Source organism: Delphinapterus leucas, chromosome 17 (genome assembly GCF_059928025.1).
Source record: "Delphinapterus leucas isolate spDelLeu-1000000601 "Yukka" chromosome 17, BTC_Dleu_Yukka2, whole genome shotgun sequence".
Taxonomy (NCBI): domain Eukaryota; kingdom Metazoa; phylum Chordata; class Mammalia; order Artiodactyla; family Monodontidae; genus Delphinapterus; species Delphinapterus leucas.
Window position 1 is genome coordinate 77,950,840 of NC_143145.1, and position 17,602 is coordinate 77,968,441.

General features: G+C 39.3%; 1 protein-coding gene across 1 annotated transcript in view; it reads right to left on the reverse strand.

Moving 5' to 3' along the window:
* Positions 1-17,602, reverse strand: part of CLVS1 (clavesin 1) — a 227,081-nt gene that overhangs the window by 77,323 nt on the left and 132,156 nt on the right. Inside the window, exon 5 of the mRNA XM_089899113.1 lies at positions 9,222-9,396. Coding sequence (XP_089755239.1) covers positions 9,222-9,396 — 175 coding nt within the window. The remainder of the gene's footprint in view (positions 1-9,221; positions 9,397-17,602) is intronic.

Consider the following 17,602-nt stretch of genomic DNA (forward strand, 5'->3'; position numbering starts at 1 on the left):
TACAAAGGCTTTGGGAGTGGACTCTGGTGATAATTAAAAGGATCACAACACATAAACAGAAAGAAAAAACACCTCAAGTGCCACAGTCTGAACAAGTAACACCGAGCTGGACCCAAGTCATTAACTGAGGTGAGAAGGTAGCTCCCTTGTTTGGGGTCAGTGAACAGGCTGGTGAGGTCAAACTTTAGAGCTGAGGCAATGGAGAGCAATTTCATTTAAATTCGTGAATTGGAGCCACAGGAGCCCACAGATAAGGGCTGGCCTCTTCATTCTTTCAACAGCATTCTGCCTTTCAGTGAGCACTGACTATGGCCTGGGCACTTTTCATGCACTATTTAATTTCTACCATAAACCTATGAGGTAGTACTGTTTTGACACCACATTTTTACAGACAACAAAACCAGAACTGAAAGAGTTAAATGACTTGACTGAGGTCTTAAAGTGGCAGAGCCAGGACTGAAGCCCAAATAGTTGGACTCTGCTCTCACCTGCACCAAGGCGTGGTTGTACCGGCAGCAGTAGCATCACCTGGGAACGTTTTTGAAGGGTAAACGCATGGGCTCTTCTCCAGCTCTACAGAATCAGAAACTGGGAGTGGGGTCCCGCCGTGTGTGTTGTAGCAAGTCCTCCGGGGAGTCTGTGTACTTACAGTTGCGATCCATCGCATTATACGGCAATACCGTCTATTAGAGCAGTGCTCTCCAACTGTAATGTGAGTACACATCACCGGGAGAACTTGAAATGCAGACTGATGCAGTAGGTTTGGGGTAGGGCCTGAGAGTCTGCATTTCTAACCAGCTCCTGGTGATGTTGAGATTGCTGGTTTGTGGACTACACTGCATAATAAAACCCTAGAAGGTAGCTTCAGGAAGCCAGGTTGCTTTGTTCTCTGCTGTCATCTGGTTTAGAAGAATACCAGACTCACCTTTTCTTTTGAATGAATACACCGCAAGTCAGTATGTCTGCATGTCTGAGTCACAGACTGTTGATTTGGTGTGAATCTACTTGTAACTCGAAATGCATCTGCCCAACCAGCCTTTACAAATTTCTACTCACACCGGTCATTCATTTACCCTCAGGAGCTGTCAGGTTTCCTGGTGACTTGACGGACGTTTTACTGTTCTAGTCTTTCAAGTGAATAGAGCACTTTGGGTTCCCCAAGGGCAAGTGAACATATTGTATGTTTTGGAAAAGAGATGGAAAATCAGAATGTGGGAAGGAGTGGGATGTGGAAAGGAGGCTAGAGAGAACGGATGAAGGTTGGAAACAGTTTAATGAAAGGGACGCCCAGGAGATGGATGATTCCCAGCTGCCTGAGCCTCTGAGCCTTGCCCGCAATCCCCTCCCACCTTTGGGTTAAGAGTTGGAAAAGCAATGAACCTCCTTCCACACTAGACTGGCTCAAAGCTGTTGGGAGAGTTTAAATCAAAGTAGATATAAATATTATAAAACCATTTTTAACAAAAATGACAACAAAAGTCACACAGTAAACCTTAAACTGGAATGAAGAGTTAATGAACTGATAAAGTGTCTGATTGGCTAGAAGAAAATGACATAAGCACAGAAATGAGAAAAAAACAAAAAGCGTGCTTCCTAGATCTCCTCTGGTGAGTGAAAAGTAAGCTTCTCTAAACCCTTAACAAACATCTGGGTCCTTAGGGAATCAAATATTTTGTAAATAGGCTATAGCTCTTCCTAAGTGAAACACTTCGGCACAGTAAATTCTTGAAGTATGTGGGTTGGCTGAACATTGATAAATGCTGTGTGCTGATCGGAATGGTTGGGTGGCAGTGATTTACAGAAATAACTCCAAAAACTGATTTTGGAAACGGTGCAAAACTCAAGAACAGGAGTTCAGCAGGCTGCTTATTCTGCCAGAATTCCCCAGCAGAATTGAGAATAATGCTTTGCTCTATTAAAATGGTGGCATAAATACTACTTTGATTAAAATTTAAACAAGTTGTAATGAATAGATATAACGGCTCTTTTAGACATTATTGACCACATTTAAGAAATGAAACAGCAGAGTGAGAGAAAGTGACTTCTAGGCATTCTCAAAATTAGTATTTTTAACTCGAGTTTTTTGAACTAATATTCACAGAATATTTATGTATCTGGGACAACTTAATATTCTAAACAATGACATACCCCATTGTCCTAAAGGAGGAGTATATACTATATACACTATTAGAATTTCATGACCGGCTGATGCAAGGTAATTTTTGATGTAAAAAAATCTGATGACCCCTTAAAGAGCAGTCTTGTACCTGATTATTATTATTATAACTCATTAATTCAGCCTGTGAAATACATAACCAAAGTTCTATGCACATGCCATTTTTTTTTTTTTTTTTTTTTTTTTTTGCGGTACACGGGCCTCTCACTGCTGTGGCCTCTCCCGTTACGCAGCACAGGCTCCGGACGCGCAGGCTCAGCGGTCATGGCTCACGGGCCCAGCCGCTCCACGGCATGTGGGATCTTCCCGGACCGGGGCCCTGCATCGACAGGCGAACTCTCAAGCACTGCGCCACCAGGGAAGCCCTTAAAAGATTTTTATTGAAGTATAGTTGACTTACAATATTATATTAGTTTTAGGTGTATAACATAGTGATTAGATATTTTTATGAATTATACACCATATGAAGTTATTGTAAAATATCAACTATATTACCTTGCTGTATATAATATCCCTGCATCTTGTTTTTTTATAACTGGTAGGTTGTATGTCTTAATCCCCTTCACCTATTTTACCCCTCCCTGACCCTCTTCCCTCAGGTAACCACTAGTTTGTTCTCTATATCTGTAAGTCTGTTTCTGTTTTATGTTTGCTCATTTGCTTCGTTTTTCAGATTGCACATATAAGTGAAAACATACAGTCTTTTTCTGTCTTCTTTATTTCCCTAAGCATAATACCTTCCAGGTCCATCTGTGTTGTCGAAAATGGCAAGATTTCATTCTTTTTTTATGGCTGAGCAATATTCGATTGTGTATATTTACCATGTCTTCTTTATCCATTCATCTGTTGATGGGCACTTAGGTTGCTTCCATATCATGGCTCTTGTAAATAATGCTGTTATGAACATTGAGGTACATGTGTCTTTTCAAATTAGTGTTTTCGTTTTCTTCAGATAAATACCCAGGAATGGAATTGCTGGATCATGTGGTAGTTCTATTTTAAATTTTTTGAAGAACCTCCATACTGTTTTCCGTAGTACCAATTTACATTCCCACAAGCAGTGTACTTTTCTCCACATCCTTGCTAACATTTGTTATTTCTTCTCTTTTCAATGATAGCCATTCTGACAGTGTCATGTGATACCTCCTTGTGGTTTTGACTTGCATTTCCTTGATGATGGACAGTGTTGGGCATCTTTTCATGTGCCTGTTGGCCATCTCTGTGTCTTCTTTGGAAAAGTACCTATTTAGGTCCTCTACCAATTTTTTAATTGGATTTTTTTTATGTTGAGTTATATACATTCTTTATATATTTTGGATATTAACCCCTTATTGGACATAGCATTTGCAAATATTTTCTCCTATTCAGTAAGTTGCTTTTTTGTTTTATTAATGGTTTTCTTTGCTGTGCAAAAGCTTTTTAGTTTGATGTGCTCGCATTTGTTTATTTAGGCGTTTGTTACTCACGTCTGAGGAGATAATCCATAAAAATGTTGCGAAGATCAATGTCAGAGAGCATAATGCCTATGTTTTCTTCAAGGATTTTTATAGGTTTTAGTCTTACATTTAAGTCTTTAATCCATTCTGAGTTTATTTTTGTATATGGTGTGAGAAAATGTTCTAGTTTTACTCTTTTACATATAGCTGTCCAGTTTTCCCAACCTCACTTATTGAAGAAACCATCTTTTCCCATTGTATATTCTTGTCTCCCTTGTCACAGATCAATTGACCATATGTGCATGGATTTATTTCTGGGCTCTTTATTTTGTTCATTTGATCTCTGTATCTCTTTTCATGCCAGTACCATACTCTTTTGATTACTGTAGATTTGTAGTATAGTTTGAACTCAGGGAGCATGATACTTCCAGCTTTGTTCTTTCTCAAGATTGCTTTGGCTATTCAGAACCTTTTGTGATTCTATACAAATATTAGGATCATTTTTTATTCTGTAAAAAACGCCATAAATATTTTGATTAGGATTGCATTGAATCTGCACATTGCTTTGGATAGTATGAATATTTTAACAATATTAATTCTTCCAATCCATGAGCCTAGAATATCTTTCCTTTTATTCACATCTTCTTCAATTTCTTTCCTTAATGTTTTGTAGTTTTCAGTATACAGGTCTTTCACCTCCTTGGTTAAATTTATTTCTAGGTATTTTATTTTTTAAAAATTTGATTGTAAATGGGATTGTATTCTTGCTTTCTCTTTCTAATAGCTCATTATTAGTGTATAGATATGCAACAGGCTTCTGTATATTAATTTTGTATCATGTAAATTTACAGAATTTATTTATTTGTTCTAATAGTTTTTTGGTAGAGTCTTTTGGGTTTTCTATATGTCGTATCATGTGATCTGCAAATAGTGACAGTTTTACTTCCTTGCAATTTGGATGCCTTTTATTGCTTTTCCTTGTCTAATTGCTCTGGCTAGGGCTTCCAAAACTTATGTTAAATAGAAGTGGTGAGAGTTGGCATGCTTGTCTTGTTTCTGATCTTAGAGAAAAAGCTTCTAACTTTTCATTGTCAAGTATAATGTTAGCTGTGGGTTTGTCATAAATGCCCTTTATTATGTTGAGGTGTGTTCCCTCTATAGCAGCTTTGTTGAGAGTTTTTACCATGAATGAATGATGAATTTTGTCAAATGCTTTTTCTGCATCTGTTAAGATGATCACATAATTCTTATCCTTTGTTTTGTTAATGTGGTGTATCACATTGATTGATTTGTGGATATTGAACCATCCTTGCACCCACTTGATCAGGATGTATGATCCTTTTAATGTGTTGTTGAATTCAATTTGCCAATATTTTTGTTGAGGATTTTTGCATCTATGTTTATCAGGGATATTGGCCTCTGATTTTCTTTCTTTTTAGTGTCTTTGTCTGCTTTTGGTAATGCTGGCCTTGTAGAATGAGTTTGGAGGTGTTCCCTCCTCTTCAACTTTCTGGGATAGTTTGAGGAGGATAGGTATTAACTCTTCTTTAAATATTTGGTAGAATTCCCCTGTGAAGCTGTCTGGTCCTGGACTTTTGCTTGTTGGGAGTTTTTTGATCACTGATTGAATTTCATTACTAGTAATCAGTCTGTTCAGTTTTCCATTTCTTCCTGATTCCGTCTTGAAAGATTGTATCTTTCTAGGTATTTAATCATTTCTTCTAGACGGTTCAATTTGTTGGTGTATAACTGTTCATAGCATTCTCTTACGATTGTTTGTATTTCTGTAATATCTGTTGTAATTTCTCCTCTTTCATTTCTAATTTTACTTTTTGGTCCCTCTCTCTGTTTTTCTTTATGAGTCTGGTTAAGGGTTTATCAATTTTCTTTATCTTTTAAAACAAAACAGCCTTTAGTTTCATTGTTTTTTAAAATTCTTTTTGGTCTCTTTTTCATTTATTTCTGCTCTAATCTTTATTATTTCCTTCCTTCTACTAACTTATAATTGCCATTTAAAGCATTAAAATACAACTGGTAGACCCAAACAGAAGACTGTCACCAAGCTGCTAGCCCAGTGCCCATCACCTCTATCTTACATGGTATCAACTCCACTTGGGGATAATTGGGACTGTATATAACCAAGAAAAAAAGCAGTTAAACATCCAGATTCAAAAGAAAGGAAGCTTCTCGACATGACATTACAGGGCATTCAATGTGTTTTGCTTATTGTGGTAGATATTCTGATATGCTGCCAGGCCCCCTTTAGGACTGAGTACTTATTTCCCAGCTGCTTGAGGTGCTACCAGGAGAAAATTCTCAGATAATAGCTCCAGCCTCTGGAGCCCCAGGCTGAAGAGAGCTGCTTTGTCCAAACTCACAACCACTTCTCAGGACAGCCTGCACCCAGTTACTGAACAATGTTGGAATATAAAGGTCCAGTCCCTTGGCTCCAGTCAGGGACAACTCTGAAGGGTCATCTCAGTTTCAGAACACCTGAAGCTTTCATTGGAAATGATTGAATCCCAGCTTAACTTCTGCTGCCAACCATTCTTCGTAGCTTCCCTTCTGTGGGTGCTGACCCCAAGAGCATTCCCTAATGAGTCTCCTGCATGTTAATCTCTGTGTCAGAATCTGCTCCTCAGAGAACCCAACCTGGAACAATTAGTAATTGAGGGTCTCACTGAACAACTTTCTTTATAGAGAACTAAGAACAGAGGTAATAGAGCTAAAACTTAGGGTTTTGAAACTAGGTTGTGAGGCAGGCGAAGGACTGAACAAAAATGATTCTAAATTCTCACAACCTGAACACCCCACCCCCTTCTCCTGCAGGAGGTATTGTACTATCTGTGTGTGTTGAGGGGGTTGCCATATTTCAGGGCCCCAGATTCTCGAGGAGTTGATCAGCAGGTAATCCTAGATAACGCCTATGAACAGCTGAAACCCCAAACCAGATGGCCTAGCACAAAAGTAGTCTGATTAGTACCCCCGTGCCAGGTTACTTTCTCACATCTACCCCACAAAAGGCAGGACAGCGGAGAAAGTGAGTTCCCTTCACTGGAACATAGGGTCTCCCTCCCCTGCAATCTCCTGCATGTCTACAGGACACTCGAACCTCTTTGGGCCTCTCTGATGGTGCAGAGGAAAAAAGAACAGCAGTGACTTCTCATCTCTCACTGACCCTTTCCTTTTCTCCAGTAAAGTCCATGGCCTTTACCCATGCCAGTGGTGTTATGAAATTTATCTTGAACTTTCATGGCTGACAAGTGGAGACCTGTATGGGATCTTCCTTGTACCACAGTGTGACCACAAAGACATGAATTCTGCTAGTATCAGTTAGGACTTTTTTGAAAGGCCATAAGCGGTTAATGGTTACACCGTGGATGGAAGCAATCCCTGCAGTGATATAAGGTCCCTGGGAGAGCTGGTAGAGAGGTGACCATGGTGTCTGAATTCCCGCAAAGCCTGAGAGAGGATAGCCTGGAGCGAGAAGTTGCCAGTGGCTGGCCAGAGTTGACCACCCACTGTAGGGCAAGAACCAAGCCAACAAGCTCGTTAGGACTGGGAGCCCATATCCCAGACAGAGGAGCTGCATCCAAGCTCAGCTTCTCCTGGCAGGAGGCTCTGCACCTTTCTAAGAGTTCTTAGGTCTTCGGGGTCTGGGCAGGCAGAATTCACAGAAAAAGCTGCATCCCAATCCAGACAGCCTGACGGGCCTGATGCTTTCCCACAGTCGAGGGAGTTTACCTTGTTTAGCAACAGAGAGGTCCAGGCCATTGCTCTGTGAGATGCTGGGAGGAAGTACTTTTTCTCTACTCTGACCCTGACCCCATGCATCTCCCCTTCGCCCAGTAGAGGCTATTCTTTAACCAGAGCTATAGGACGTTGTGGAGTTCAACCCGGACCCTGGTACGTGAAGAGAGAAGGCCCAGATATGACTCGCTTTGCCCCACAAAAGGTCATCTAGTATTTCTTGTAAAAATATATTACAAACTTATGTACAGCTTTATGTTTTAAAACACATTCACATGCATTAACTCAGTAAGACCCACATTAGCCTAGAGAAGTTGGCAGGGGACGTGTTATATAATCCACACATTTCCAGAAATAAAAATTGGAACACAGGGTTGGAAAAAGTACATTTTTCTTCCTGATTTATGAAAAATCTTATAAATACATAGAATTTGAATCACAGCTACTTACACATGTAATGAATTATCTCTTTTTAGAAAGATAAAATTATATGAAGCTTGTACTACACCACAGAAAATCCTGGAAATATGGCCAGCATAATTATAGGGAATGAAATAAACCTTGCAGCTAACTTTAAATCTCCCTTTGATAAAAGCTTTAAGGAGAGAAAGATCAGATGTTCAGAGGCTTAGATGAGAGGACGCTGGAGAAAAAGAGAGCTAAGAGAAAGTGATTGACAGTAAAGGACAAACAAGTCTATGATTGAGATTTTTTTTAAGGCAAGGCAGGATACTCTGTAGTCTAGAAACGCAAAAGCAAATTTAAAAATGTGCCCCCGATACACTGTGTGATGTAACTCCCCAGGATAATGTGGCATTCTTGGAACAGTGTGTACTTGTTCCTCTTCTGAAATAGGAAACCCTTTCAACAAAATAAGTTCCATTCAATAAACATGAGTTTATCAGAGGCCCTGTAAGTGCTGCATATTTGCTGGGAGCCAAATGTGAATCAGCCACAGTTTAAGAAACAGGCCCATCGATTACTCATCACACTAGAGTATGATGGGTGATTGAAATGGGTTTCCCAGTCCTGTACTTTGAAGAGCTTGAGTAGTGGCTGCTTGATCTGAGAATTAACAAATAGTTTGTGATCTGTGTAGCTGCATGTAACTGCTATCTGTTGGGAGTCAATCTTCCTACAAAATGAAGAATGGACTTGAGTTTTATCTATGCTGATTCTGAATCTTCCTGAACAATGATAATGCATCACCAGGAAGCTGAGCAGCATTGCTTAGCTCTGAGTTTGCTACTTTTCATGGAATCACCGGTCCTTAAAAGTAGAAGGGACCCCAGGAACTGACTACCCTAACCTCTACACAGCACAAAAACCCCTTCCCCAGAGTCCTGACAACTGGTCATACAAACAGGAAGTAGAGTTCCATATGCTTCCTTTGCACTGAAATGATTTACTTTAGTACAAACACCTCAGCACGTTGCCTTCAGAGAAGTGAGGACCCACCGGGTATATTTTCATGTGCAGAGATGCTTCCAGAAACCCTGGAAAGCTTCCATGCCACTGCAGTATAAGGGCACACTCATAAAGTAGATGTTTTCTAGTTTTAATTTGTGTGAACTCTCACATGGATTTGGCTAAACATCTCCAAGCTTTATTCATACTCGCAGCGGTAGGTAATTTGTGCCCATGGTAACAGTAGTTTAGAGTTGTTAACGAAAATGGAGGCTAATTTTTTTTTTTTTAAATCATCTCAACTCAGGCTGGGGTAAAAGTACGGAGTATTCACAGGTGGATTCTATCGAAGTTTTCTTTTTCCATTCTCAAAGGCAAACATTACTTGGGTTGCAATAAGAAAAGAGCACACAGTCGCATACTATCTCATACGGTACATTCATTGAACATACCTGCAACCCTTCAATGGCCAGTTTGAGGATTGATGGTGTCAGTTTGGAGGCTTGTTTGAAGGAAAAATTACTCCAGTCTATAATTAAAATGAAACCATTTATCTGGAGCTCCGGATCTTCAATAAGGACTTCCAATGACAGCAGGATGGCCCGGAGGATGTCTGTGAAGGAGTTCCTGCAGCCAAAGCAGAAAGGAGAGGCTGTGCATGAATATTAGCAGGTGATAGGACTTTGTGTGTGAAGCACTGGCTGCCTGTCCTCTGCTCCGTGAGCCCAGCCTGCAGGGTAACACCAGTGTCCTGTACCCAAATTGACAGAAAATACATTTGCTAAACTTCACAGGAACAATGCTTTGAGAATCACAGGATGGAACCTCCCTTTGATCTGACTGCACCAGAACCCCAAACTTTACAAGATGTCTCTCTTGTGTTTCCTTGGGTCTCTGGTCTCTTGCTTCCACCACAGACCTGATTGCATTTCATTGAAATGCATCCCTTACTTGTCTCTCCCTCCTGGGCCATAATCATAGTTGCGGCCCCAGTATCTAGCTACTTAACGAATATTGCTGAAAAAATGAGGTAAGGCCTTCATCAGAGGCACTTGTTTTGATTAAACCTCTTGTTCTTCTTGTGTGGTTAAAATCTTGCTCAAAGTGTAAAAACAACTGTGCAATTGCCGCTACTTTAGCCTCAATTCATGAATAGAGAAAAATAAAGCAAGAAGAATAGCTTATTTTCACTGACGGTTTGCAGAGTGCGATTCAGGAAGGAAGTCGCTTGGAGTACAACAGTAACTATGACAACAGGTAGACCTGAATACAAACTAGAGTGACGGTTCTCTAGTGTTGTATGTGTTCTCCCACATCATATATTCCCAGTCCCCAGTTGATTTTTGTTTTAAATAATTTTCAGACACGAAGAAATGATGACATATTTTGCTAATTCTCCCAGCAAATTATTTGAGCTAAAAATTTAAGATCTTAAAGGATCTCTAAATTCTGTGGATGTCAAGTGATGGCAAAATCTGTTGCTTCCTTCAGGCTATCATTAACATCAGAAGCTGTATCGTCTTGTGAAACCAGATGAAATGAACAGATTGCTGAGCATTTCAATCTGATTCAAATTATAACCAAATCTAATGATTCTAGATTTTGGAAATCAGAAAATACGTGATTAAATATGGGATTAACAGATACAAATTACTATACATAAAATAGATTCACATCAAGGATTTACTGTACAGCACAAAGAATTATACTCAATATCTTGTAATAACCTATAATGGAATGTAATCTGCAAAAAATCCTAAAACTGTATCACTATGCTGTACTACCGAAACTAACACAATATTGTAAATCATCTACACTTCATTAAAACAAAACAAACAAAAAACAGTAAGAATTTACTGAGTGGCTGTTATAAACTCAGAGCTCTGTTTAATACTTGAAGTTATAGAATAGTATGTCATATTTCTACTTTCAAAGAGCCCTTAATTTAGTTGGGGTGGGGTAGGAGATTAGCAAAATGAGTTGAAAGGGATTGATAAAATTTGAGTAATTAGGAAGAGCTTACAGAGCAATGAAAGCTGGGGCTAAGCCTTGAAGGGTAAATAGGATTTTGGATAAGTGGGAAAAAGAGTAAGACATTTCAGGAAAGAGGAGTGACACGTGAAAAATACAGATATTAGCCCATTCTGTTTCTGTACAGTTCTTCTTACTAAAAAGGTCTTCCTTATATCAAGCAAAACTTTTCCTCCCCCACATCCACCCACTGAGTATAGTTCTGCTACAAAGAAGAGAACCTCAGGTCTTCCTATACCACACACTAAATTATCTAAACATGGTGGACATGACGCCGTATATAATCTCTAGATTAAAAATATATATATTAGTAACTTTAACCGTTTCTCATAGGAAGTGGTTTTTAATAATGCTCTCATCGTTTTCTTTTACACATATCCTCTTCTAAATTTTAGAGATGTCAGATTCCTATTAATGTAGGGTAAGTTTTCACTAGGGCTTTGAGTTTTGCTTTTGCATTCATAGCAAATAGGATCCAAAGACCCAAGTCTTTTTTAGAGATACAGCTTTGTATTGGGAAGAAACATTGATTTAAGTGGAGCGTGAGACCAAAGATTGTGAGCTTAGGCAATTCCAAAGGAAAATATGGAAATGCCCAATGGTAAACTATAAATGACCATTAGGGAATTACAGAGTCTGATCCTAGATAAGCTTTCTTAGCAAGAATACACACATGGAGAGAATCAGGAAACTTAGAAAAGCTAAGCCTTATGTAAAGCTTACATACAGTTCTGAGGTTGAACGAAGAAAGGTTAAGGAAATAAAAAGTGAGAGAATCATGATAGTAATGTGTTTTCTAAAAAGGGGGGTAGTGTTTCAAGAAGGATATGATAGATTGCATTACTGACCCCAATTCTTCACTCATCTGAGCATCCACACGCTAGCTATGTGTTGACCTCATTGATGAGAGTGTATTTCTTGCCCTTTGGCCGTGTGACTTGCTTTAACTGATGGTATGTGACTGAAATGACAGTGTACCAATTTGGGGCCTAGCTCTTAGAGACCTCAGATGTTACTTGTTCTCTTGCTTTCTGCCATTGCCATGGAAAAACATATGCCACAGCTAGACTGCTAGACTGAAGAGAAGAATGACTCCCCAGCCAGCCAGCCAGCCAGCAGATCTTTGAAAGCAGCAGAGCCACCCAGCTGACCCCAGCCTAGATAAACACTAGCTGCCCCACAGATGTGTGAGCAACAGTAAATGACTGCTTTTCTAAGCCATTGAGTTTGGGGATGGTTTGTTATAAATTAATAGCTACCCAATACCATCAGGTCGTTAACCAAGTCAAACGCAACAGAAAGATGAAGGAGAATAAGGAAGGAGAAAGGGCTATTGTATTTGACAACAAGTAGATCTTTGGAGAATTTTGAGATAGCCCTTTTCGTTGAATAGTGAAGACAGACATCATTGATTATGAAGATCTTTAGCAAATCGCTTAATTGCTACCGCATTTTACTCCTCTGTAAATGAGAGATAGCACCTCTTCCATCACATATCCACTTATATTCACTCCCAAGAGAGAAACATTGACTCTTGGAAACTTGAAAACTATTTTATACGTTTTCAAGACCAGAACCTTACTGATGGGTAGGCATTTGCAATGAATGAAGTATTATACTTACGGGGTGATCCCAGGAGAAAAGTAAAATAATTTTGGAATTCACTATAGTTTCCAAATGTTTGAACACTTCACTTTTCTAGAAGAACTAGAAAGTTGGGCAGCAAAAAGTTGAATGGAATGGGTCTCAAGTCATGAGGCTTACCCCTGTTGAGGGGTGTGACTGCCCCCTATATCTTAGCTGGTCATTAGCTTGAATTCCTTACTTCCTGGTTTCCTCAAATGGATTTCCTCTTTCTTATTTATGATATCTTTGAGTTGTGAAATCCTCTCAGCTTTTTATAATTTGACATACCAAATACTTTATATAGTTACTCCACCCTCATAGAGGTGGAACGTAGCTTCTCACTCCTTAAGTGTGGGCTGAGCATAGTGACTTCTTTTCAAAGATCTTGTACAGTGTGGAAAGGGAGGGAGAAAGAGTAACTTTACAAGAGAAACCAGACAAACACTTCCTCAGCCAGGTGACTAGGGTCGACATCAACAGAGATAATTCATGTTGAGAGTAGTTCCCCTTGACATGATGATGAAAATCATACTTTACCTCTGTGATCTTCCTCCCCCAAAACCATAACCCCAGATTAGTCAAGGGGAAAACATTAGGCACATTCTAATTGAGAAACATTCTACAAAATACCTGACCGGTACTCTTCAAGATTGTCGAGTTCATAAAAAACCAAGGAAAGTCTGAGAAACCGTCACAGCCTAGGTGAGCCTAGGGAGACATGAAGACTAAATGTAATGGGATATTTTGGATGGGACCCTGGGACAGAAGAAAGATATTAGGTAAAAACCAAAGAAATCTGCATAAAGCATAGGCTTTAGTGAAGAATAGTGTATCATATTGGTTCATTAGTTGTAATAAATATACTATACTAATGTAAGATATTAATAATAAAGAAAACCCAATGCAGGGGATAGAGCAGCCTTCTGTACTATCTTCACGATAACTCTGTAAATCTACAGTTGTTCTAGGTAAAAAGTTAATTTTTTTAAACTGCTTACTGGAGTTCGTAATCTGCCATGGTAAGTTTCCATGAATCTCTTCCAGAATTTCCAGAATTTACTCATTCTACCAACTCATTTAGACTTATAGCACGGTTTAACTCTAATAAACCAGAGAGGGGGGAAATTATTTTCTGTATTGCCTACAACCGCAGTTCTCTCAGTGTAGCTGAGCACTTGTCTCAAAATGAACTAACAGGTGACAAGTGGATATTCAGATTTTTTCAGTCTTCTTCTATAATTTGCAAGACATTTACATAGTCAGCTATGGATTAGATCAGTCTTAGTTTGATAATTAAAAGCTCAAATGTGAAAATGTGCGAAAGCTCTGTGAATGGCAAATTGCCAGTGACGTGTAACGAACTTTTCTCAAAAAAGGATAATTTTGTATTAATTAGGACTTATTAAGGGTTTATAGGTGGACGTTCATCATTATATTATGAGCAATTAGAGATTATGAAAATGGATGCATTTGTAGTTCTACTGCTGTTTTTATGAATTGAGCACCCAACATTGCCACCTGAGGCTTTAAAATCTAAGTCAACAGCGTAATACAAATGAGATGCAAAATAGTGTTTTATCTATAAGAAGATATTTAAGTTTCAAGAAGTGACTCCTTTGTGCTTTGAATTTTTAGTGGAGATTTTAGAACCTAGATCCCAGGGCTAGACGCATATAAGAAAAAAGAGACTACCTGTGATCAGATAACCACTTAAAGGCATGATGTGGTTGCCAGTGACACTATTTCTCAGAAAAAGTGGTGGGAAGCCTCTTAGTTAATTCTGAAATCACAGTGCCTATTTCTATGCTAATTCTTCTGCATATAACAGCAAGAAGTCTGTTAATATTAGTAGCTAAAGCTCTTTTGGCCAGTTCTTGAAACCTCTTCACTTTACAATCAATATCATTGTGTTTATGACTGTTGCTTGGAGATTTTTAGGGTCCTCCTTAAACCACAAACTAGTTGTGCAGATGGTTTGCCACCAATATCTATTTGCAGCAGGTGCAGAAACATTGCATCTGAGTATGTTTCTTTATCTCTTCATCCCATTTGAAGTTTCTTTCAAAGTGAATTACTAAAATAACCACAGCATGACTTTCACAGTTCCTACTTTGCCCCTTTTCTGATAACGTTGCCTAAGCCAACATGGAGAGGAATATGTGCTCCCTCTGCAACTCTTCTGATGTATTTTGGCCTCTAGACATGGCAAGAACCCTCTGAGTAAAGGGGCAAAAGAGTCTATACTCAAGGGCTTGACATCCTGGCTCTGCCACTCAACAAGCATGCAACTCTGTGTAGAAGACTGAAGTCCAACGTGGGGTGATTTCCTGTTTCTCCATGTAGGGGGCTGTTGCATGGTTATGCAGAATTCCATGTGTGAAGGAGCTTTGTGAATTGGAAAGTTCATCCCAATAGGATAGGAGGCAGTATTTGTACTTGCATGGTATATAGAGATACCCCTCTTGGTTACACTGCTTTCATGGTGGTGATGGCAGCAGGACAATAGGAAATGGGCAAAACTCCATTGTGTTCTGTCCAGATGAACCTATTTTCTCCTCTTCTAGGGCTGAGGGTCTTTGATAAGTGGTTTGGAATGGGAATTCGGGTGATATATTTTCCTAAATGGGTTCTAATAATTTGTATGTGAATCAGGTTTCAGCTGGATGGTCTCTGTGTGTCATTATGCATCTAGGCAAACAAATCTATATTTCTCAATGAGGTAATCAAGAAAAAGTAAAAGAAATAATTGTGTTCAGATAATATTAGGTCAAGGAAGATGCTAACAAAAATGTTTAACTTTGCTGTGGTAGAATTAATATTTGCAAGACCTTAATCTTAAATGTATTACCCTGAATGTTAGCTGGAAAGTCAATTAGTTAATTACTTGTCTTAGCAGGGGTGGTCTCCCAGAGAACAGAAGCCTGGGATTTAACTCTGCCTCATATGGTTTGATGAAGCTCATATGATTAAGAGGAGTAAGAAAGAAAAGGAAGGAGAAAGCAGGGAAGAAAGGAAGGAGGAAGAGAAAAAGAAGAAAGAGAGAGAGAGAGGAAGGAAGGAAGGAAAGAAAGAAAGTAAGAAAGAAAGAGAGAGAGAAAGAAAGGAAAGAAAGAAGGAAAGGAAAAGGAAAAGAAAGAAAGAGAAGGAAAGGAAGGAAGGAGGAAAGAAAGAAGGGAAGAAAAAAGGGGAAACGGAGGGAGGAGGAAAGGCGGGAGGGAGCCCCAACTCACCTCCAACTCAAGCATTTGCTTATGGAGGACAGAACATAAAGGGTAATGTTCTTGTCTAAGAACAGGGCCCGGCTTTTGAACTAGTATAGAGAAAATAGTGATGTAAATGGTGAAGACAGTGTTCTCTCACTCAAGTAAAGTATGAAGGTAAGAGACTGTTTCTTTAGACCAATCCTGACAGGCCTATCCATCTCAGGATATAGACACAAGAATGCAAAGTATTCATATCCACCATTAAAAAGGAAACTGAAACTAAAGTTTTCAAATTCCAATTTGCCAGGGTTTCTCCTTGTTTGTGTTTCTTTGGTGAGCAAGTGTATAAATCATCTGTGTGTGTGTGTATGTGTGTGTCTGTGTGTGTGTGTGTACACAAACAATGAATTCATCTTTTAGGGTTGCCTCCATTCAGGCTTTTTTTATTTTAAATGAGAAGCTGGTTTGAATAAATAAAAACAATATTTTATTACGTTTGGTCCAAGTGCTTCTAAATTCTCCCAAGAATTGAAGAGAATGAAATTAGCATCACATGCTTCTATCTGCTCACTTAAACAGTTAATGAAATTTATCATCACTCAATGTTTTATTTTAAAAGTTTTGAAGTACCTAAAACCGGATAAGGAATCAGGAAGGCATTTATTCAAAGATATGACAAAATTTTACTTTGTGGAAGATACATAAGATAAAAGGATATTTTTTACTCTTCTGCTAGTAGATGGAAACCAGTAGAAGACATTAAAAAATACATACATGGGAGGCAGTGAAGCATAGTCGTTAAAAGCATAGGGTTTGGAGTTAGCGGACTGATTCAAATCTCAGCTGTTCTGTGTAAACTTAGCGAGTGAGTTTTATCTCTCTGTGGTTTAGTTTCCTTATCTGTAGAAAGAGGATCCTAGCACCTACCTCCCTGGTAATGATAACATGAGCTAATGTACACAAAGTCATAGAGCAACTGACTTGTTCTATCCATAGAATGAGTTGATGGTCATGTTGGTTTTCATTATTACATAAGTGAACATGATATCAGGTGGAAAGTGATAGGAATTGCAGAGTGTTTGGGAGTTATAAGGCAAGGTCACCCATGGCTGGGAGGTTTCAGAACATCTTCAGCTGGGCTGTGAAGAATGGGAAGGTTTGGATGCTGGACGTAGAAGGAAAAGGGCAGAAGGAGCCACATAAACAGGAAGTTCTGAGTGTAGAGACTGTTGTATTGGGAGCAATGGCAAGTTTGCCAGTGCCATTGGGGCAAGTGTAAAGGAATAGAAATAAGGTTAGAATTGTGATCCATCTTCATCCTGCTTGCTGGGAGAACTACTGGCTGTTTATTCAGAGTAAGGGAGCAACGGCAATTACGCTTCAGGAAGATTTGAACTGGTAACAGAGATTATGTGGGTTGGAGTTAGGAGACTGGAGACACAGAGTCCAGTTAAGAGGAGGCCATTGCAGTATAGTAAGTGAGAGCTGAATGGGGATGTAAAGAGAGGAAGGTCAGAGGTACTATTAAGGACAAAAGGAACTCTGCTGGGTAGGAGGTGAGTTAGAGGTGCTATAGTTGTATCTAGTTCTTACACGGTAAGGATCAGCACCCAGGACAGCAACGCACAATATTAATATTCGTTATTAATATGACTTGACTTCGGGGCTGTCAAGGGGGTGCCTAGAAGTGCATGGTTGTGCGGGGTCTGCATTCCTGCCACTCAAGTGATGAAATATCCCCCTACGTAGAAGCCATGTCTACAGAAGAGAACGTTTCCTGTTCTCTTTGCAAGAAGGGACCACTTGCCTCTCTAACCTAGACTATGAGCTCCATCAGGGCTGGAAGTGTGTCGTGTTTGTCTTTGAATCCCTGTAAATCACCAGTACCTATACATAGTAGATGCGGAATAAATGATTCTTAGTAAATGAACGAAGGCAAACATGTTAAACCAACCTGTTGGAAGCTTTGAAAC